The sequence below is a fragment of the Vidua chalybeata genome, chromosome 16 (genome assembly GCF_026979565.1).
Source record: "Vidua chalybeata isolate OUT-0048 chromosome 16, bVidCha1 merged haplotype, whole genome shotgun sequence".
In the NCBI taxonomy this organism is placed as follows: domain Eukaryota; kingdom Metazoa; phylum Chordata; class Aves; order Passeriformes; family Viduidae; genus Vidua; species Vidua chalybeata.
Window position 1 is genome coordinate 9,285,635 of NC_071545.1, and position 21,533 is coordinate 9,307,167.

Below are 21,533 nucleotides of genomic sequence, written 5' to 3' on the forward strand. Positions count from 1 at the left end.
TCATAGATGATTGATTTAGGTCATCTGGGCGGTTAGCAAGGAATAAATTGTTAGTGACAGACAGGAAGAGACATGTCAGGAGTGAAGGCATATTCCAGCAGTGCTCATTAGTCACTGCTCCAAGGGGAAATGTTAAGGCAAATGGATGGTATTTTATTTTTTTAGGGGGAGAGGCAGTTGTGCTCCTTCCTGTCTGCAGGGGTGTGAGGCTTCTGCCTCAGAAAACCTGAATGTGTTTCTCTAGCTTGGCATATGGGGGAAAAACAAAACCACTGTCACTTCTGGAGCCTGAAATGAGCAAATGTCTGGTTCACTGTCCCTCAGTGTTCAGTCTTCTGAGTCCTGTAGCCTGCCCCAAAACAATAGCAATACAGCAGAAGCACCTGCTTGTCAGTAATGCTGACTGGGGGTTAGTGAAGTAGGTAACTGCAGGATGGAGTCTGAATCTGTAAAACCTGACACTGTAAAGGTAAAAACCACCAGAAGGACACTGCAATGCACTTGGATGCTCTCAGCTGTTTTGAATAGTCTGGAAGCAAACACTGCTGATAGGAAAAATCCACAGATATCTTGCCATGGGTACCATCAAGGTCCAAGCCCTGGGATTGTTCTGGTACGTGGTGGTCAACTCTCCACCACTGGGAAACTGTTCCCATGCACAGTTCATGGGATTCCAGTATGTCCAGCAGTTCCCTTGAAAGCCCAGCTGTGGTTGGTGTGTGACAGATGTGGCACCAGTGCCCCGTGCAGGTTGTCCCACCCTGACCAGAGCCATCAGTCAAACCTGAGCACATCGAGACAACCTCAGGGTGCCATGGTGCTCATCCCATTCCCTGGGTCACAGGTGTGACACAGACCACGTTTCTGCTCTGTCAGTGGGGCTGTGAGAAGGTGCTGAGCAGGCACAGGGCTGCCAGAGCCAAGGCACCCCTTCCAGTGTAGGGTGGGACAGCAACTGGGTTTTTTCAGCAGTTATTATTCCATGGCAGCCAGGGTTTTGATTCAGTAATGGGTGTCCTGGGATACAGTATCATGGAATCATTAAGCAGAACTCATTAAATAGCTGGTTATTTTTAACAGCCTCTTGTTCTCAGTTTCCTCCACAGACTGCTGCCTCACCAGATGAACTAAAGGTCTATGCACTTTGGGAAGCTGGTGACACTTATGATCAGGTAAAGATAAAATAAGTGATATTCCCCACTATATTTTTATTAAGTGTTTGGCATTGTTTGCATCCGTGTTTCTGGTACTGGTACAGGAGATAGTTTTCCTCTTTCTCTATTGGTGTTTTTAACACCAACCTGTTTCCAGCTGAAAGGAAGCTCATCACATGTTGGTAATCATGTCAGTAACCATCTCAGTGGCTATTTCTGAACCTGTGAGAATAATGGATTCTCCAATGCAAGCTTCAGACCAGGATCCAGTGCAAGGGTTTTTTCCTTTTGATGGTAATGCAACATTAACCAGAGATTACCAGGTGTATCTGTTGTATCTGTTTATACTTAAGAGTAGGAAATGATTGCAGCATTTGTGAGCATCTGCTGAGTTCTAACTGCTGTCAGAGTAAATGAGGTGAAAGGGCAGGTGCCTAATGACCTGTGGATGGGCAGTGCAATTCCTAGCTCCATGAACTGAATACATTTTTATAGGAAAGAGGCAAGAATTAGCCAACCTCTTGCCTGGAGTGATGTGAACTCCCATGCAAGCATTTGAGAGGAATACATTGCAATGCCTTCTTCAGTGTGTTTTTGTACCTTTGGGGTGCCCCAGGTCACAGAACAGGTGCAGGTGTGGCCACAGGGTCTGGAGGGACCCCTGTAGAGCCCTTGGAGGATAAGGCACTGCCAGAGAGCAGGAATATATGGGATGGTTTCAGTATTATGAAGCAAGAATCCTCTGATGTAGTTCAGGGAATGTTTTGTACAGACTAAGGCACGTGCAGTTTTGATAGAAGGACAGGAATAATTGTTCTCTGTGTACTTAAAATACATTTTCTTTTAAAGCATCGCCAAGTTTTGCTTGAAATCTTTTCGAAAAACTACCGAGTGCGCAGGAATGTCATCCAGAACCAGCTGAGTCAGGAGTGTGGGGAGGATCTCAACAAGCAGGAGGTGGATAGAGTGTTAAAGGTAAGCTTCTGTTCACTTTGGTTTTGATCCAATTAATACATGAGTTTTAATGCTTGATTTGAGCAAAGGATTATATTTTACCTTGAAGTGACAAATGATTAGGATGATTTAACAGTTGTTGTTGGAATATGGACAAAGCCTGTGTTTCAGCTTGTTTTCTTAAAAATGCACTTGTCTCACTCTATCTTCTTTCTGTCCAAGGAGCAATGGCTCACGCATTATTTTGTATTATTGCAACAAATCTCTCTGTCATCTTGGAGCAGCAGAGAATAGAGTGTAGTAAATGTCATACTTGAGTTCTTTTTAAATAATGCAGAATTAAACATTAAGGAGGTGGGAGGGCTCTGCCCAGTGCTTTGAGTTACCAACTGACTGCTGCTGGTTAGTGCTGAAGAGCACAAGTGCCATATGTTCAGAAGGAAGTGGATTTTATTCTCTAGCAGGATGTGCAGCTTTGCACAGAGCAAAACCCTGGCCAAAACCAGCTGGCAGAATAGTAGTTAACACATCTCATTGTAAATGTTTATTTAAATACTTTCATCTCTCTTTGAAGATGCAACATTTACTTGCTCAAGAAGTTTAAGGTATAAAGTACAGACCACACAGGCCATGACTTTAAAAGAGATGCAGGATGGCCAAGCAGAAAGTTGCCAACTAATGTAATACTTTAATCATTGTGGCTGGGCCTTTGCTCACTGTCACCCACTTCAATAAGACAAGTGCTTAAGTACTTTATTACATTGTGATCTGCAAATGAATAATAGCATCTTTGAAGAACTACAGATCTGTTGCTGTGATAATAAGCAAACTGGTCTTGCTTGAAAGAACCTGGTCGTCTTAGCTGTAAAATAAGCTCAGACATTTCTGCCTGCTAGACAATATTTCCTTTGGCTCCCAGTGCCGGGGAATTTGTCAGCGACTACATGAGCTCAAGTATCAGCTCTCCTGGAACATCTAGACACTGTACTGGCATTAGTTTTTCATGATGCTGTTGCTATTTAATAGATAACCTATTTCTAGAAAAAATACTTGCCCCTAAGTCATCAGGCACTGTTTTTATGTAAATCAGTAAGTCATTGGGTGACCAGCCTTGTGTTGTGACAGGCTTTATTGCCTTGAATACATTTGTCACAGGACTAGGGGAAATTACCTTTGTTTCTGAAATAAAATTTAGAAGTATCATTTAATGAAATGGGAAGATTTTCTGGCTTCTTTAAGTCACAAGAGATTGGATTCCACTTTGAGTGAAATTGGTTTTGTTGACTCTTATTTCCCCATCTGCCTGTGCTCATTTTTATACACAGAGGAACAGACTGACAGGGTTTGTATTTTTGCATTTATAGATCAGTCTGCAAACCCTCTTTCTAACCTCTGGGGTTTTTTTGTTATGGACAAGCCCCAAGACTTCAGAAACAAAGATACATTTAAGCTCCACAGCCTCAGTTCTGCAGTAGTACTTGAGCCTGTGTTGAATTACCTAAGAGGGAGGTTGGAGCAAAAGAAAGAGAAGCCGTTAGCTCAGAACTCGAGAGACTTTGTGCTCACCTAATGGAAACAAGGACATGAGCCCCAGGACAACCCAATTCCTGTGCTCCCTTGCTGAGGTGCTGTAAGCATAGCACACGTGTGGTCACAGCAGGGCTGAGGTTTGACACTTCATTATCATAGAAAGGGTTTCTTAAAAGGCTTCATATCCTGTGACTGTCCTCACTCTCCTGTTCTCTCCCGCTGCTCCCCTCAGGCTCTTCCTCTGAGCTTCAGCCCCTCTTTACCCCTCCATTGCTCTGCTCCTCCAGCCCTCACACGTCCTTCCCTCCCTCAGCTGGCTTCTGCATGAGCCCCAGGTTCTCCCCCAGGAGCCACTGCTGTTCCTCACTGCCTTGGCATCATTTGTCCCTTTGTGGCTCTCAGCCTTCCCCCCTGTCATGTGTCCCCTCCATTGAAGCCATCTGTCCTTCAGGGTGGGGATACCCTGTGCCCTGGGTTCATGCCCTCTCCTCTGCACTGGAGAAGGGCTTGTTACTGATCATGTTTATTGTCCCAGAGCCAGCCAGTCATTCCCAAGACTTTATGGACTTTAGAATCATAGAATCATCAAGGTTGGAAGAGACCTTTGAGATCATCCAGTCAACACAGCACTCCCACTGTAACCAGGAAACATCACTCAGCACCAGATGCAGACACCCCTTACAGGCCTCTAGGGATGGTGCCTCCAGCCCCTCCCAAGGCCTGAGCAGCCTAACAGAGCCTTTCCCTGTCTCCCCAGGACTGCTGCGTGAGCTACGGTGGAATGTGGTATCTTAAGGGGACGGTGCAGTCCTGACAGCGGTGGCAGAGGTGTCGGGTGATCTCGGGGACGCAGGAGGAACCCGCAGCGGGTGGCACAGCTGGAGCAATGCCGTGGCCTCGGCAGCCAGGGCAGGATCTGAGCTGCCCTGGGGCCCGTGGGCATTGCGGGCAGCCACTGACATCCCCAGACTCAGAGTTTGCATGGCCTCCGAGGCGCGGGAGCCGCCGGGAAGGCACCATGGGACCCTCTCTGCAGCTTGATTAATCTGGGATTTCTAGTGTATTGCAATTCTCCTTCTGTTTCGTTATGAAAAAATAAAACCATATAGTGACACAGACATGATGGAAAATCATGGTCTAAAACTTTATTTTGTAAGTAATGCCAATAAATTAAATTTGTTTACAAACATCCCAGTTTTTGTTAAATCCCTGGATGCTCATACTTTAGTGTGAGCACTGTCATAGCCCTTGCAGCCCTCTTCATAGAGAGCAGGTAGTCATGTTCATGGGAATGTCAGGCCTGGGAGGGGGGAACAAAATCACTGTCTGTGAACTCTGTACTACATAACCATTGTTCTCACCTGTTGTCTGTGAAATGAGTTATTTGGAGAAGTACCTACATCTGAGACATGGGGAACAGCTACTGGATTTCTTCTACTGGTATGGGGTTGGTTTGAGGGACTTTGTGTATTACTGTATGTGACAGAGCAAGGTAAGTAATCTAGGGCACCCTCTGGAAGGCATCCAGCTGTAGTTACCACACGGCAACCATGTAAAACCTCTATTTTGTGTAATTTTTAAATAAAATTTTATCTCAAAGGTCAATTCTACCCTGCCTTGTATTTGTCCAAGAAACAGAAGCTGCACCTGCTTCTTTTACATCCTGAAGGCTTGGGGAAGAAGGACAGAGGTGGAGAGCAAAGTGCAGTGCAGTCCCAGAGCTCCCTGGGGCTGCCCAGCAGCAGGGACAGGGACCCAGCCCTGGTGGCTCGTCCTGAACTGGCCTTACCTGCAGTACCAGCAGGAGTGTCTGCTGTGGGCACTGCACAGCACAGTCACTGCTGCTCCTGTTCTCTGCTGCAGCTTCCATCACATGAGAAGCTAAAGGGGATTCTATTGATTTCATCCACTTATACTCAGAAAAGGCTGAGTTGAGTTGTTGACCAAAATAAGAAGATTAAGGTAGTTAATCCAGATAAGATTGGCTAAGAATATTGTCCCCATACTTACAGCATTTCACATTTCAGTGGAAAATGGCTATTTCTGAACTGCTAAAACTCTACCTTATTTAATAGGTTAGTGTAGTTTATTAACTGCATCAGTAAAACTGGGATGTGTTTTATGTTCAGGTAGCCCTGACTAGCACTGACCCAGTGGCTGTGGCTGGAAAGATCTCTGGGAAAGCCACACTCCAGGAGAACCTCTAAGAGCCCAGCCTGGATGGATTTATTGCACAGCCTGCACAGGTAAGTGCTGCAGGACAGCCAGAGCTCAGCAATGGAACAGGCAGCCAAGGGGGGAGTACAGTACAGAAGAATCAAGAAGTTCTGAGGAAATATTTTTGGTATTTTTAAAGCAGAGAAATGGTTTCTATCAAAGTGCTTTAAATTAGCCAAAAGTAATAAACTGCTGAAGATCACCTATTCAACCAAAAATCTGGAATTGCTTTTACATGTCTTCTGCCCAGCAGGTGTGGTTTGCCCCTGTCCCTGAAGTGGTAAGGAACACTGGTAATGAACCACTTTGTGTCTGTTCTCAGGTTTACTGCTTTCCAGCCTCCAAACTGAGGTGAGATGGGTGCAGGTGGCAGGGACACAACGACAAGTCAGTAACCTCATGGCAGAGCACCTTTTCTGCTCTCCCTGCCCTCACCTTTTTTTTTGAACAGCACTGACAAAAACCACAGCAATGAGGAGAAACTACTTACTTCCATCTGGATTTCTGTCCTAGACAGGCCTGTTCTATGTTTCTGTCCTAGACAGGCCTGTTCTAAAATACAAATTTTGTGGGAACTCCATCTGAGCTCTGTAGGAAAGATGGCAAGACAAGATAATGCAGGTGCCAGCTGCACCAAGTTCAGTTTCCTGATTGGCACAGATGGATATAATTACTACTTACACATGTAGCTTGACTGGATTATTTATTTGCTTAGAAAAATATTCAGAAGATTCAGATTCCCATTTTTAAATAATTTTCAGACTGCAATACATGTTTTAGAGAAACTCCCACAACATGAAGTGTTAATACTGCACCTGAAGGACGAGCTGAATAGAGAACAGCATAAGGCAGCAGAGCTGCAGCAGCAGCAGCTGGACTAAAGCTGAGAAATGGTCAACATTCTGGGTCAAGGGTTTGGTACCTTGCAGCAACTCAGCAGGAAGCTGCTTCCCAAGAACTGCTGGCCACATTAAGCTATGAGACCCTTTACAAGGAGAAGGATGTCACCTTTCCTTGTGCCTTTTTTCCTTCCTCCTAATTTCTCTATGTTCCAAAGGAAAACCTTCTCCATGTTCATTGTTTTTTTAACAATGAAATTAAGTAGTGTATGAATTACTATTAGGGAGTGGAAAAGGAGGAGGAGAACAAGAGTGTGGTCCCATTTTCAGTAGGGTATGTGCTGGCCTACTGTTGTGTCCATCCTCCCACCTCCCAGGCAGCATGGAATAGGTCAAGAGAGGCCAACACTGGAAGCAACAGACAAAACAATGTAAGGTTTCACCTGGCCTGTCTCCTCAAGCACTTGGAGTTTGTGGTATGCAACATTAAAAGGTACTCCACTATGTCAATGCTACTTCTAAAGTTAAATAGCTAAATAACAACTCTCTAACTCACCAAATACACATAAAAATGTACTTTGCAGACATTCCACCAGAGGACCGTAGGACCCAAGTAACACATAGAGTCAATTCACAGTATCTTGCCTTAAGACAAAGTGCCCTACAAAGGAAACAGTATCTAGAAAGCCACACAAACTTTACATCAAATCCTTTCTTGGTAGAAAGACATTTACACTAATCTGTGGGAAAGCTTAGTGGTTGTGAAAACGTGGTATTGGCTTAAAGCAAGCACAGCTTTCCACCACCCTGTCAAAGCAAGATCAGCTGGACTGCTCCCCTCCTGGAGCTGAGGAGATGCTGCCCCTGGGACACGTCGGGGCTTTGCTTTTGTTCATTTTCTACATCAGTGTAGTCAAAGGGCTAGATCATCCCTGTGAACCAAAGGAGAGCTTTAGTCTGGTTCTTGTGAGAGATTCACAGTTCTTAGCTCTGTTATTTCTGAAGCGGACTAAGGAAACAAGTGTCAGTCACTGCTCTGGCCAGAGATGAAGTGTAATATGAAGTAGTAGTGTAGCATAAAGCTATGATGTCTGTTTGCTTTACAACCACTGGTTTGTGTGACAGTGCTAAACATTAAATCTACTGCTACACAGGAACAGGAAATCTAGCTGATAACTAACTAGCTTAATAACTACAGGGCTACCAGCCTATCTAAAACATTCATTTTGAGTGCTCAAGAAACACATCAGTTTAAGGGGTCTTCTGACATTCATATGAAGTGTGTTCTTGACTAACAGATAAGGTTATGGCTGAGAGGAGAGAGTCTTGTACTTTGCTCTGTGTTCATCTATTTCTTCTTTTGTTTTTCTGATACAGCTAAAAATCTCCTTGAATAGTGCTTTATATTCAGGGGGAGCATTTGTGGAAGAGTCACTTAGCTCAGCAATTGTGAATTCTTGAGTGCTAGCTGAAAGATCATACTGGGTGTTCCCCACATTTAGGTCTTTGGAATACTGCTTCAGTGTTTGTACAGCCTTGTGTTTCAAAGAATCTTCATCCATTTGACACTTCTTCAAAAGTTCCTCATACTTCACTTTCAGAGCATTGTACTGAGCATCAACTTCATTGAGTACAGAGATCCCTCGCTGCTTCACAGCTTCAGCTCTCCTAATACATGTTTCTTCATGGCCCCTGAGAATGTCTGCCCCGGCAGCGCTGCTCAGGAGGCTTTCGCTGCTGCTCCGTTTTAGTGCCTTCTTCTCAAGCTCCGATACTGTCAGAAGTCCATCATCTGCCAGGCTCTGACCAAGCTCCCTGTCTAGAGATTCCCTGAATGAAATGAAAAAGGACTCTGGCACCAATTTCTCTGCATTATGGAGTGTGTTTTCAGACTGAATTATCTGTCGCATTTCAGCTACTTCTGCTTCCAGCTCCTCCGCACGAGCCCGATACAAGTCTGTGTCAACCAGCCTCTGCTCCAGGTCACAGTTTTCTTTCACCATAAGACTGTATTCCTCTTCCATAGTTACTCTCTTCTCTTTCTCTACATTCAGCTGGGCTTGCAGAACTGTCACTGCCTTCTTTAACTTTTCATTTTCTTCTTCTAAAGGACTTAGCTGACTATCCATTGAAGTAATCTTTTCTGCAAAGACGTGATCATAAACAAAATACCTGCAGAAACAAAATAAGGATTATAAAATGTAGGAAGTACAGCTGCCCACACCTAAAGTTTTCCTGTCCTGGGTAACTAATGATATATTTAAACTGTGTGCTAACACACTTCAGAGCACTAACAGGGGCCACTGCACTAACCAATCCGTTGATTTAGTAATCAGAACAGGGTTTGTAAGGACTTACATGCCATCAAACCATGCTCACAGCCTAGGCAGAATGGCAGCTTGTTAACAGTTTCATGTTACAGGCAAGCTGATTGAATAATGTAAGTTTAAATTATAATTTAAGTTTAAATACACATTGCCTCTCTGTACCATGCAGTACTTTCTGACACTATTTTTTTCTACAGCACTCCGCTCTTGTAACTTTTGTCATTATTGATGTAGAAACAAGCTTCATAATTGACAAAGTAATGCTGGAGGCTGGTATTTTCACAAGCCTTTGGCAGCTAGAAGGATCCAGTTATCTTTTGAATTGTCGAGAAAAAGAAAACTTCTTTTTGGATTTATAATTTATTCTAGAGTATTACCTCCATTTAGACACAAGAGCCTGTTCTGTCTATGGAGGTGCTTTCTTTACAAAATTGCCCTCTAGGCTTGGAGTTAGTCTGAGCTTTTACCAGGTGATTGTCCCGATGGCCCCAGTAATGCAGTTCAGCTGGGTCAAATGGCTCTACATTTAAAAGGCAGCCCAGCAGCCCAGGCACCATCTTCCCAGTTTAGGTGTTATTTTCATCAGCTTAAGCTTGAAAAAGCTAAGGAAATATCTGTGGACATCCAAGGAAAGAGTAAGTTACAGGACATATTTTGCATTTAGTGAGTTTGTTTTTCAGATTATCTGTGTGCTTGCTTTTATCTGACTGAAAACACTGGGGTGCAAATTGTTGTAAGCTTTCTAGGCTACCATTTGATATGGCTGGCTCTGGGGACAAAGTGGAGCACCAATACTGGTATGGTCTGGCTCTGGGGACAAAGTGGAGCACCAATACTGGTATGGTCTAGAAGCAGGCCAGAAGTAATGACAGTACCATACAGCAGAGATACTTTGCTAGTTGTGAACATCAGGTAATTTTTTTTCCAGCTTGTCTGGTATTTGTGCTCATGTCTTAGGTTTTAAAGTTTTGCTTAAAATAGTTTCAGTGTCCTTTACTATGTAAGGTAAAAAGTCTTACTGGCGGAGGTCATACAGCTCCTTCAAACATGAGAAACTGTGCATTGATCTTGGCTGCTCAGATCTCTCCTGGCTCATCCGGCCTTGTCCAGGCTTTTTCAGTTCTTCCACTTGTCGCTGCAGGTCATCTATGTGTGTTTGTAGACTTTCAATAGTCTCTGTCAAGCTAAAAGGTAAAAAGACCTTTAAATAAAACTAACCTTTCAATTTGCCACTATTGTAGAGCACCACTAGGCAGAGACAGACACCCAGTAACTACACAAATACACCTGGACTGCTCTTATTGATATTAACAGCTGGGGGGAGGGAATCTCTAAAAGTTTGTTACCTTATTATCTTCTGTTGTGAAGCTCTACTCTCTGCAACCAGTTTTTGATTAGTGTCTTCCAGTTCTCTTGCTGTCACATCCAGCTGTTCATAGACTTTTGCATGCTGGTCATTCATCTGCCGCAAGAGCTCCACTTGCTTTGTGAGGTACTGCAAGACAGTTCTGCTGTTACTGGTTTACTCTTGAAACACAAGCTACAGCACCTATGCTGCATTTTTGCTCACATTCGGAGAGAAACTCCTGAGTTTTCCAAATGTAAATTCCTGTGTTTGCTTTGTTAAGCTGAAGATACACTATCAGTAACTAGGCAGCTTGCCTTTGTCAGGGAGGTCACCCCAGGCTCATGAAGCAGCCCTTACCTGCAGGAGATGGGTTTGGTGGTGCCAGCTGTCTTTATCTGTGCCTGCACCTTCTGTATGGGGCTGTGCTGCAGTCAGCACTGATAGAGCCTTCAGGCTCCAACACAGCCCTTACCTGTCCACTGTGTTCTAAAGGCTGCAGTCTGCTCCAACAGAAATTTCTTACCTGTGTTGACCCAACAATTTTCTCAACATTAAAACTGAAATATTGGGTAGCACCATCTATAGCTCAACATATTTTCAGCAGACCCAAGTTCTTCCAGTCTGAAGCAGCATTAGGTTCAGCATGGCAGAATTTAGGTTGTGGTCACTCTTAGGACAGTATGTGGCTATGATGTGTCAGAAAGTATAAATTATTGAATTCAAATCTTTAATTACTCACAGGGAATTATGGCAGTTACTGTAATCCCAAACAAAGGTTTCCTGATCTTTTTTAAAAAATAAAATCTCACATGAAGTATTCTCAATTTAATCCTCTTGGGTTTTACAATTAACTACACAGAGAGTTTAGTTTCCTGAATAACGTCAGAAAGCTTGGAATTCTTAGTCTAAGCGGTTCACAATCACCTAAAGCTCTTTTAAAAAGTATCTTATATTCTCCCACCCAGGACATAAGCATTTACATGAGACAGTTCTTTTCTGTTTGAGTCTAACCCCCTAAATCTGAAATATTTTGTTCTTATATAGAATCTGTATTTTACAATATATTCTGTATTGCTACATGTTACTTTCTTAAAACTAAGCTTCAAATAGGAACATGCAGCAAACTCGTAGGCAGAATTACTTCTCTTTACATAGGCCTGTTACATACTCAAAACTTCTAATGTTCTACTTAACCTTTTACCTCATTAAAAGATTGGTGAGTTTACATTTTAGGCAATTTAAGAACAGATAATAAGTTAATCTAGGACTAGTAACTGCTCCATACAGACTTCTAGAAGATCAACATGATAGCTGTTGGCTAGATCCTTTTGTAGCCTGTGTGCACATGACAGAGGATTTATACAAAAATAGAACGTAGATTAGCAGTAGAATCTCAATGTGACCCATTTCAGATTAACTTTCCCTATTGGTTATAGCTGCAGGAAGGAGCTGGAGGTCCTCAGACTTCTGTAATACAAGTGTGGCTAAGCACAGGAGCCAAGGCTTTGGTGCCTGAAGAGATGTTGCCACTTACTACAATGGGCTTTTGCAGACCTTTGAGATGAATGGAAGGGATGAAGCACCACTTCCTCCACCTTCCATCTCCAGTATCTTCAGGGCTGGTGTCCAGTTGGCCTGATATAACCAGACCACCAAAGATGATGTAATAAATACTTTATAAGTTCACGTTTCATCTATGTCCCCTACAACTGAGCACCTAACATGAAGCAGCACCTTGCATTCTAGAATGTGAAAACTGGGGAGAGTCGGGATTTCCAACATCTGAGTGCTGAGAACAGATTGAGGCAGGCATAAAGTTGCTGTTTCCATGCAGCCTTTATTACATCTACAGTGATTAGTTATTGGCACACGTGTCAGCACAAAGGTCAGCTATAATGATCCAAAGCTGTAAAATGCTTAATGTGTTAGTATTTAATAGATGAGATGTAATCTTAAGCACACCACAGTCTTTGACCCTTCCCCTGCAGTACAGACAAGGCAATGCTCTATTTCGGAATGATTTCTCAGCCAGCTCTAGACTTTGCTACCCGTAAGATCCAAATTAATAGGAAAAAAGTCCCAAAGATTTACATGGATATACTGCACTGAAAAATCTAGTACAGAAATTCAGTGGAGTAGCTACACAAACAGCTGAAAGATCACATGTAGGTTACAGAGACAAGCACTTGAAAATTGGGAAAAATCAAGCACAGAGACTGAATATGCCATTTGCACATGTATGCTGTGCAACAGGGTATCCTGTGATCCCACAAGAGCCAGAAATGCTGATATGAAAATAATAGACTGAACTGCTTTATACCTTGCATATGCAAATTTTATTCCCATTTGTTTCAGTGAAATCCTGTAACAATTCCTTGTGCCAGTAAGCTAATATATTCAGGTCCTCAATTGGAGGGTCTCTCTGGGTATTTGAACAAGGGGTTCATTTTTTCCTTTTCTGCCAGAAATCCAAATACAAGAGAAACTTCTTTGCAGGAAGAAAAGTTTTGTGCTGCTATTACACTTTAAAATGCACTGGGGAAAGAGAAAATATTAAGACAGGAGATAGGACTGAGAAGACAGCATGTTACTACAGCAGATACAAATACAGCCTTTGGCTCAAGAAGCTGGATAAAGAAAAGGTGTAGGCACTATTTATACATCAGAAGCATCACAAAAACTGTTCTCCCACTCTCTCCCTCTCCTCTTGGAGGGGGCTAATAGGACAATCTAATGCACATCTGCTCTCCTTGAGGGAGAGGAGGAAAGAGATTGAAGAGGTATCAGATAAAGCCTTCAAAGTAGCATTGCCCAAGTCTTGGTAGAGCAAGACATTGAGAGAAAAAATGAATCTGTCATGTCTGAGTTTGTCTGACTGCATGTGTACTTGACCCTGCAACACACCAACTACAGATCACTGCTGGAAGGACACTGGTGACACTTCCTAGAGCTGCAGCTCTCTTATGTCCTCTATAAACACTGAACCACCAGAACAGCTTAAGCAAGTAAACTAGCTTAAACCAATAGGATATTGCATTCTTAACTGCACTAGACTGTTTGTAAATCAATGTAGCCTAGCAATAATGTGTTTTCCACATTTCTAAATAGTGTGAAGATGCTGCTTATTAAGTAGCTACACTCCATCAGCCAGGTGAGTTGCCTATCACAAAGTTCTGGTGTGTTATTTCAAAATGTATGTTGTAACTCTGCTAAACACTTTCTTAAATACGGTTGTTCATACTAGTACCTTGTGTACATATTTGTTTAGCACCTTGGAAATGTTTGTCTTCTCTACACCTTAAGAATTGATCTTTTTATAAAAACTATTCATGGCAATGAGGTATTTTCAGTCTATACAGAAGTAAATAAATCTTCTAACACTGTGGCAGTAATATAAATATCAGCCATTCCAAGCACTATATCTCAGAATGAATAGGATAACAAAGATTACAGTTAGCACATAATAGAAGAAAGAGCCAGTAGATGAGGTACAAAACAAAAGTAACTTCTAAAAACACACTTGCACTCAGAAAATAAATCAAACCTGCACTCAGAAATTCCTCATCACTTACTAAAAATGCTGCATTTGTTTCAACTACTTTAAAGACACCTATAATTTTGTAATTATTAAGGTTAGGATTCTTTCAGTTATCTGTTTCCACTACAATAGTGAGCATTTGTCTGAAGTTGCAGCTGCACAAAATGCACATCTCTAACTGCAGTACTGCTAGCACAAAGGAACTCAGATTTTGTAAAAATCTGGTACATACCAGTCACAGACTGTTCCCTGTGATTCACACCAGAACCAAATGGAAATGCTGACTACATTTTCAATATGTTGTCAGTCAGCGAAGTCCTGAATATTTAATAATTTAATTATTAGAGACCATGCATTGCCCTCTAATAGCTGAAAAAAATCTCATTATGCTGACAAGTGCTAGGTCTGCAAGAACACAGGCAATATTTAAAAAAAGAGAAATTGCCAAAAATAGCCAGGTTTTTCCACTCTGTTACCTAAAGATGACTGGTTTTGAAAGGATGGTTATGTTTGTTGGGTTTTTCCTCTGGAAAATATGGAACAATATATCAACTATATCCTATAATTAAACACTACTCAAATGGGAATTTTTTTCTGGGGTTTTTTTGTTGTTTGTTTGTTGTGGGTTTTTTTTTTTTTTTTGGTTGTTTTCTTGTTTGTTTTTTGGGGGGGTTGTTTTTTTGTTTTGTTTTTTTTTTTTTGTTTTTGTTTTGGTTTTTTTTTGTTTTTTTTGTTTTTTGTTTTTTTGGTCATTGCAGGGTTTCTTTTACATTGAAATAGACTTTTGCTCCCTTTATCACAGATCAGTTTACTGGAAGTACATATCTTCAGATTTTACTTAAATCTCACTTCTGCACATATTGGTATTTACATTTCAATGCTGCAATCATTAATTGTCATGTAATATTTTAAATTATTAATGTCTTTATCATCATATCATTTAATGTTATTTTACCTGGCGAGATCAGAAAATTTAGCAATAAAAATAACTGAAGTATCTTTTCTGTACAAAACCAAAAAATACCAGTCATTTGTCATTAAACAAACCAAATCCAATGTTTAGGGCAACAAAGCTTCTGGTAATCAGAGAAGCAGTTCTAAGTATGAGCCACCTATACTGGTTCTCAAAATAGCAGAATTGGTGAAAGACTGTTCAGTATTTTCCATTAGATCTCAAGAAATTCAGATCTTAATTTATACACTGTATGTTGCAGGTCTAGATGCTTTCACTTGGGGATCCTTTAGATATTTTACCTCTATCTCCTGCAATTGCTCTTGATTTGTTGCATACATTTGCTGTAAGGATTCTTCTAGTTCAGTGTTACGGTCCAGTAGTGTCTTCCCAAGCTCAGCAGCAAGGTGAAGATCTAAACAAAGACATCATGTTTGCATATAAGTGAGAGAAACAATGATGTAATCTAATTCTAAAGCCTGTTACCACATATTTGAGGTATTTTCTTATTGCTGTTACAACTGCTTCAAGTTATCTCCAGTACCCGACATGAAGTTAGCTTACACCTAAGTAGAACATTCCTCTACCATCACTAATGCAAGACTAAGTCAGCCCTGAGACCCAGGGACACTCTTATGTCATGAAGCTTCCTCAGTTCCTCCGTGGCCCTTCAGACACACCCAGCCATGTTCACCTCCCACACTGTGCCCAGTCTGCACCAGCTCTGCCCAAGGTCTCTTGGGCTTCACCCTCTTCACAGCACTCAGGAGAATAAACACAGCAGATCCTATAAATGCTCATCAGTCTAGACCCAGGCCAAAGCTGATGAACTCTTTATTGACTTGACTGTTCCTCCCCATTACCCCTCTACCAGAGTTCAGGTCGCTCAGGATCGAAGTGCTAAATGAAGGTTTCAGATGCTTTTCATGGTGAAACAATAATAAAACACAAAACACATAAAACTAATGGAGACTTGCAGCTATTCTGCTTTTCAAGATCATAAACTCAGGTGACAAGAACTCTTTCATGTGCTCCAAAACAGCACTTAAAATGTCATTTGTTCTCAGGCACTTAATCTCAATTTCACTTCAGTCATCTTCAATCACCTCCAGGGTGCAGTGACTGTAGCTGTTGCAAATTAAGAAATAAGTCATCTGAACACTCAGCTCCATTCTAGAGGGAAGCTTGATATTTGCTCAACAGCATCAGAAATGCTAGATATTCTGTATTATTATGTTGAAAGACAAGTGTCATTTAAAAGCTAACATATTGTGACAAAGTAATAAATCTTGGTATTAATGCTAAAATTGTGGTTACTCTGTGGAGGGTACTACATGTCAAGGATCCAACAGATTTCTAGAAATATCTTATTTTCTACCTCCTTCCCATCACATGACCCATGACCTGCATGCATGCAATACCACCTAGTTAGTTCTCACATAGAACTTGTATCCTTAATCAGAAAGAGAAGAAAAGTCAAGAAAAACTTTGAGTCACATCAAGAAGCCTTATATAAATAAACAGGAGGCATGTATTGCATCATCAGTAGTTACAGCCAGAGAAGCAAACACATTAATTCCATTTTCATTTGATTGCGATGCCCTTTTTTAACATGTTATGCTACCTCTTTCCTGCTCCCTCTCAGTTATCTTATCAGCTAGGAACTGTAAGACAGACAATACTGCTCCAAGATTGTTTTGTGCTAACCTTCAGCTTAGCAGCTTGTCCAAAATGATTACTCCATCTCCATACATAAACCAAAGACCAAATTCAGACTTACAAGGACAAGTCAGTACAAACATTTGTCTACGAAGCTGTAGATGTCCAATTCTGGCAAAACAACAGCTGTGCTATTCTTTACACATTCTTTACAGTCACAATGCATTGTTTTCTACCTTAAGGTCAGATTCTTAGCTTAAATGCCATAAAAATTATTTAAAAGAAATCCCACTGCATGGGAGTTCTTCAGTTTCAAAAGATGTACAATTAGAAGGCACAAGGCTTATTGCTCTCTACTTAGGAGTTTATCCTCACAGCGCTTTTTCACTGAAGCACCACTCATTATGAAGCAGGATTTAAAGTATTTGGATAAGAAAACCTTAAGGCATCCTGCTTAAATTTTTCCCATTTGGTAAACAGATTGCACATTGTTTACCCATGGACAGAATAACTCCCAGTCAAACACCAAGCTGTTTGTTCTATCTCGTTACAGAATACTGTAGTCTTCAAATTCAGTGAATTCATTATCCTATAGAAAATGGAGTCCTGCTTCACAAGTTCTTGTACTGCACAGATCTTTACTAGGAGCCACCATCTTTAAAACAACACTGGCATCATTCAAGGCAAAGACTAAATAGTCTATTCTTTTATATTAATAGAGTAGAAAAAGAGCTTTAGAGAGGATTTAGGATTATGTTAAAGACATAATGCATAATGGAATTACTACCATTTCCCTTCCCAAAGTGAAAGTTTGTTTTCATGTTTGAGTACATTTAGGAGTTTACAGCTTCATTCTTAAATGCCCCCTCATCTACTAATCAAATGGCACATAGCATACAGTACTTGGAATACAAGGTGAATAATGGAATTCATGTCATACTTCACACCCATTCTGTTTGCTAGACTGGCAGAAGCACAAATGGGTTACTATGGGAGAAACACTTTTATAATTAAGGTAGTTTGTTTCTGAGGGGGAAAATACAGGTGAGAGTGCACAGGAACATACCATAAAACCTAACTCCAGAGAAAGCAAGTACTGAAATAATTTCATCTCTTCTAAAATTCAGGATTTTTTTGCATCCATTTTTCTACATTGTCAAGTACCTGGAAGCCCTATAAAGAGCAAATTTTACAAGAGAGATGTGCCATGTATGTTTTCCAGATACAAAATGGGAAGTATTAATTTACATTTCTCTGGAGAGAGTTATGGTAGAACACTAGAAGCAGAACTGCATTTTCTGTTGTAAATTTATGCAAAGCAAAGCTAAATTCTGACAGACATGCCTTTTTCCTTTTCACCATAAACTTGGAAGCAGAGAGGTTTTTAATAATGCAAAATGCGTATGTGCAGATCTTTAGATCTTTGTTTTAGTAAATCTGATTAGTTGTACTGGTGTTTAACAGCTCCATCAGAAATCTCCAAGACAAGACTTCAAGGATGTCTTCTGTGATGTTGAACAGCCCTCACTTACCAGTGCTTCATTATCTCTTCTCACTGCATAACCATCATTGAAAAAAAGATAAAAACAGTACCAAAATCCTTCTCTTCTACTTTTTCATAACCCACCTAACAATATTATAAAGACAATTTTCAATCTAAAATTAGCCTATTCTTTTAAACAGCAACAGGCACTAATTGTGCAAGATGTAAAAGTAAGCCTAGTGTAAATTTACTTAATTGTAAAATGCATTTTTTTAATCTACTTAGTTTCCTATTTCCTGTTCTGTATTTGGCATACCCTCTGTTCTACAGAAGTGAGTAACAGCAACATGCAAAAAGAGCAGTCCATATAAAAAAATTCTTTTTTAAAGGTCAGCATACTTCAGCAAAACATTGCAGAAGGATGTCTGTTCCCATCCTTCCAAGAATTCCATGGGCACTTTAATGCATGAGCAGTATGCCAGAAAAGCCCATCTCCATTGTCAAGGCAAACATCTTTGGTACATAGGAAGACCATCAAGGTTTTCCAAAACCCCTACCCTAATTTTAAGTTTCAAAGACCAACTGACAAGGACTTTAAACTTATTTCAGGGTGCTTTCTAATGTTTTATAACCTAGGTTCTCATAACCATACTCATCAGTTTTTAAACATACACTGATTGTTTGGGTTGTGAAGAGTTTCACGAGACCTTGATAAGCACTTACTACCCTGTTTACACACATCCGTGTCTCTTAGCCTTAGCAGCAGGAGGAGTAGTATCCTTCAGAGTCCAGCAATAAAGTACAGCACAACATTTAAAAACATTCCTGTAAGGAATTTCTTCTTTGCATTTCAACTTGCCCATCACTTTATTTTCCTCCTTTTCCTTTTGGCAAGGCTATTAGTGGCTTCCATTTAGGAAAAAGAAAGAATCCCCAGAAAGATTGTGTCCATGTGTTAAGGGTACATTAACCAAACCCCCAAAATGCACTAAACCTCTAGAATGGAATACTGTTTCTTAAAAGCTGACAGCAGAGTCAACTGGTGATTATTTCATTCATTTTAATTAAAAGATGAAAGGAGAGAAACATCAAGAAGGCAAGAAGTCAGTTGTTATACACTGTGAAGTTTCTTTGCAGGTCTTCAACTCCATAAACACTGACATAGTAAAAACATTACAGAATCATGTCCTCAAACTTTTCACTCTCTCCCCTTTGACAGCAAACTGTAGTTTCAGGATCTTATTTCAACTGATTTGTTTGTATCCTAGAGCCAGGAAAACATCAATTTTGGGTGAAGAGTACCTAAATACAGCTTTCAGTTAGCTATTTTTTATAGCATACAATTAGAGAGACCTGGCCCCGTCTCAAAAAAGAGTTTCTGCGGTCAGATACCTGGTCTCAGTGTGAATGCTGCTTAGCTTTCTCTATGGTTTACAGTACAGCAGCACCCATCCCAAGAATTAATGTATTTCAATACAAAAGCAAAACGTGTAAGACTGGAGCAGGTTTCCAGGAAGCCACAGCTTTGAACTCGCCTTTCAAAACAAACTCGGGATTATGAACAAAAAGTAGAATTAAGTGACTTAAGTAAATACCAGTCATAAATGCCACTAAGCTCTTAAGGAAATTGCACATTCTTTCTGTATCGTGCCTGTTAAAAGACTTTTAGTGCAATTATACTTGTATTCCTACGGTTCCTTTCCCATTTGTGAAATGAACAGCATTTATCCCTTGCACGTAGTGTTTTAAGACCTACTGGTGGAATTACATACAGAAGCTATACATGTGTCTTCCTGAGGCGCAGCGGAGTTATTTGATATTTTAATAAGAAAACCTAAAGAGTTTCTAATAAGGAGCCTGCAACTAATCGAGCATTGCTACGACTACAACTTCATCGACTGGAAGCCCTTACAAAGAGCTCAACAGGGCGCAATAGCGCATCCGACCCCGGTGCTTCCAGCACCAGCTCCGAACAGGGCACCTTCACATTCAGTGCAAGGTGCAACTTTTCGGAGAGCCGCTTCCCTCCCTCCGGGCGGAGAGGGACCCCGGCACCATTCAGCTCGGCTGCCGCACCTCCTTTCCTCAGACAAAGACGGCCGCAGTCGTTCCCGGTGACAGCGATTCCGCGGCGGGAAGCGCGGCCGCGCGGGGATCCCGAACTCCGACGCTCCGAGCCCGGCACGACCGACGCGCCCGCCGCCGCCCCGCCACCCCCGGCCCCCGAGCGCCCTTCCCGCCGCCCCGCCCGGCGCCCCTCGGCGCCCCGCACCGCCGCGGTGCCGCTGCCTCCTCGCCGCCCGCCGCGGCCCCTTCCCTCCCACGCCGCAGCCCCTGCCCTCACACACCCTGCGCCCGGCGGTTCCCCACAGCCCCTTGCCTCACCCGCCCCGCTCAACGCGGCCCCTGCCCTCGCACACCCTCCCTCACACGCCCCCCGCCGCCGCCCCGGCTCACCTTGCTGCAGGTCCTGCTGGTCGTACCAGGGCTCATCCTCTCGGATTTCGAACTCCTCCACCAGGCTGTCGGCCAGCATCGCGCCCCTCTCGCTCAAGGGCGGCTGAGCCGGCGGCGCCCAACCCACGATGCCCCTTGCGCCGAGCGGGGCAGAGCGAGCCGGCAGCCGCTCCCCGCCTCAGCAGCCGCCTCCGGCCATTGCCGAGTGGTTCCGGACTTTGCCGAACCTCTCCCCCTTCTGGCCGGGCTGCGCCGGCGGCAACGTGGCAGCTGCTGCCGCCGCCCGCCCCCCGCCTCCCGCGATTCAAACACAGCATCCTCGCCTCGCCTCGCCGGCGGGCAGCCAATGGGGAGCCGCGCGCCGCGCAGATCGAAAGGAGGCTACACCAATCATAAGGCGAATTCATATCAAACGACCAATGAGAGCGACGAGAGGGTGGGCCCGGGGCAGCCGCGCCCCGCCCCGCCCCGCGGTACGCAGCCTCCCGTCAGAAGAGGTGGGTCGCCCTCTGGAAGGGGCGGTGGTCGGCGGCGCTCAGGGACGTGGATGGTGGGGCGCAGCTATTGAGGGATGTCGGCTGCGGCTTGTGGCGGAGCAGAGCTGACACAGGCCGGGGTGGGACAGTGCGACTTGGCGTAGGGAAAACCAGGACTCGTGGTTGCTCCTTGTTGGGAGCGCTGAGGGAAGAGCCCGTGAGTAGGGGCCTGGTGTGGCGTCCAGGTGCGGGCTGCCTCTCCACCGGAGTGCAGGAGGGAAGGGCAGAACGGGGAGCCTGCAGTCCGAAAAGGGCTGGCTCCATCCCCGCTCCTCCGTCGAGCGGCCGCCGCTCGTTCTCGCCTCTTTACCGCACAAAGCGGAGGGAGCCGTGTTTCCTCTCCCGGGACCTGCTGAGAATGACGAGCGTAACTTCCCTATTTTTAACAGACCAGCCCTTCCAAAGGTGCAGTCCTGCGAGCGCCCCGCGCCTGGCAGGAGCGCAGCCCCGCAGCGCGGGCTCGGCGGAGCGGGCACCGGCCGCTGCCGCCCGGCTGCCTCTGTGGGCACCTCCTGAGCGTCTCCCCTCCGTGCTACCCC

General features: G+C 43.2%; 2 protein-coding genes across 3 annotated transcripts in view; one reads left to right on the plus strand and one right to left on the minus strand.

Moving 5' to 3' along the window:
- POLR3E (RNA polymerase III subunit E) overlaps positions 1-5,243 on the plus strand; it is a 29,096-nt gene extending 23,853 nt beyond the window's left edge. For both annotated transcript variants that reach the window (XM_053957626.1, XM_053957627.1), the window contains exons 19-21: positions 1,095-1,172; positions 2,004-2,129; positions 4,396-5,243. In XM_053957626.1, the coding sequence (XP_053813601.1) occupies positions 1,095-1,172; positions 2,004-2,129; positions 4,396-4,452 (261 nt within the window). In that variant the 3' untranslated portion in view covers positions 4,453-5,243. The remainder of the gene's footprint in view (positions 1-1,094; positions 1,173-2,003; positions 2,130-4,395) is intronic.
- A 1,301-nt stretch (positions 5,244-6,544) lies between these two features.
- CDR2 (cerebellar degeneration related protein 2) lies at positions 6,545-20,638 on the minus strand. Its single transcript, XM_053957628.1, has 5 exons — positions 20,459-20,638; positions 15,162-15,274; positions 10,368-10,516; positions 10,041-10,205; positions 6,545-8,866 (listed from the first exon to the last, which is right to left on the minus strand). Exons 1-5 carry the CDS (start codon positions 20,535-20,537, stop codon positions 7,999-8,001), a joined length of 1,374 nt encoding a protein of 457 aa, XP_053813603.1. The 5' UTR covers positions 20,538-20,638; the 3' UTR covers positions 6,545-7,998.
- Positions 20,639-21,533: the final 895 nt, after the last annotated feature.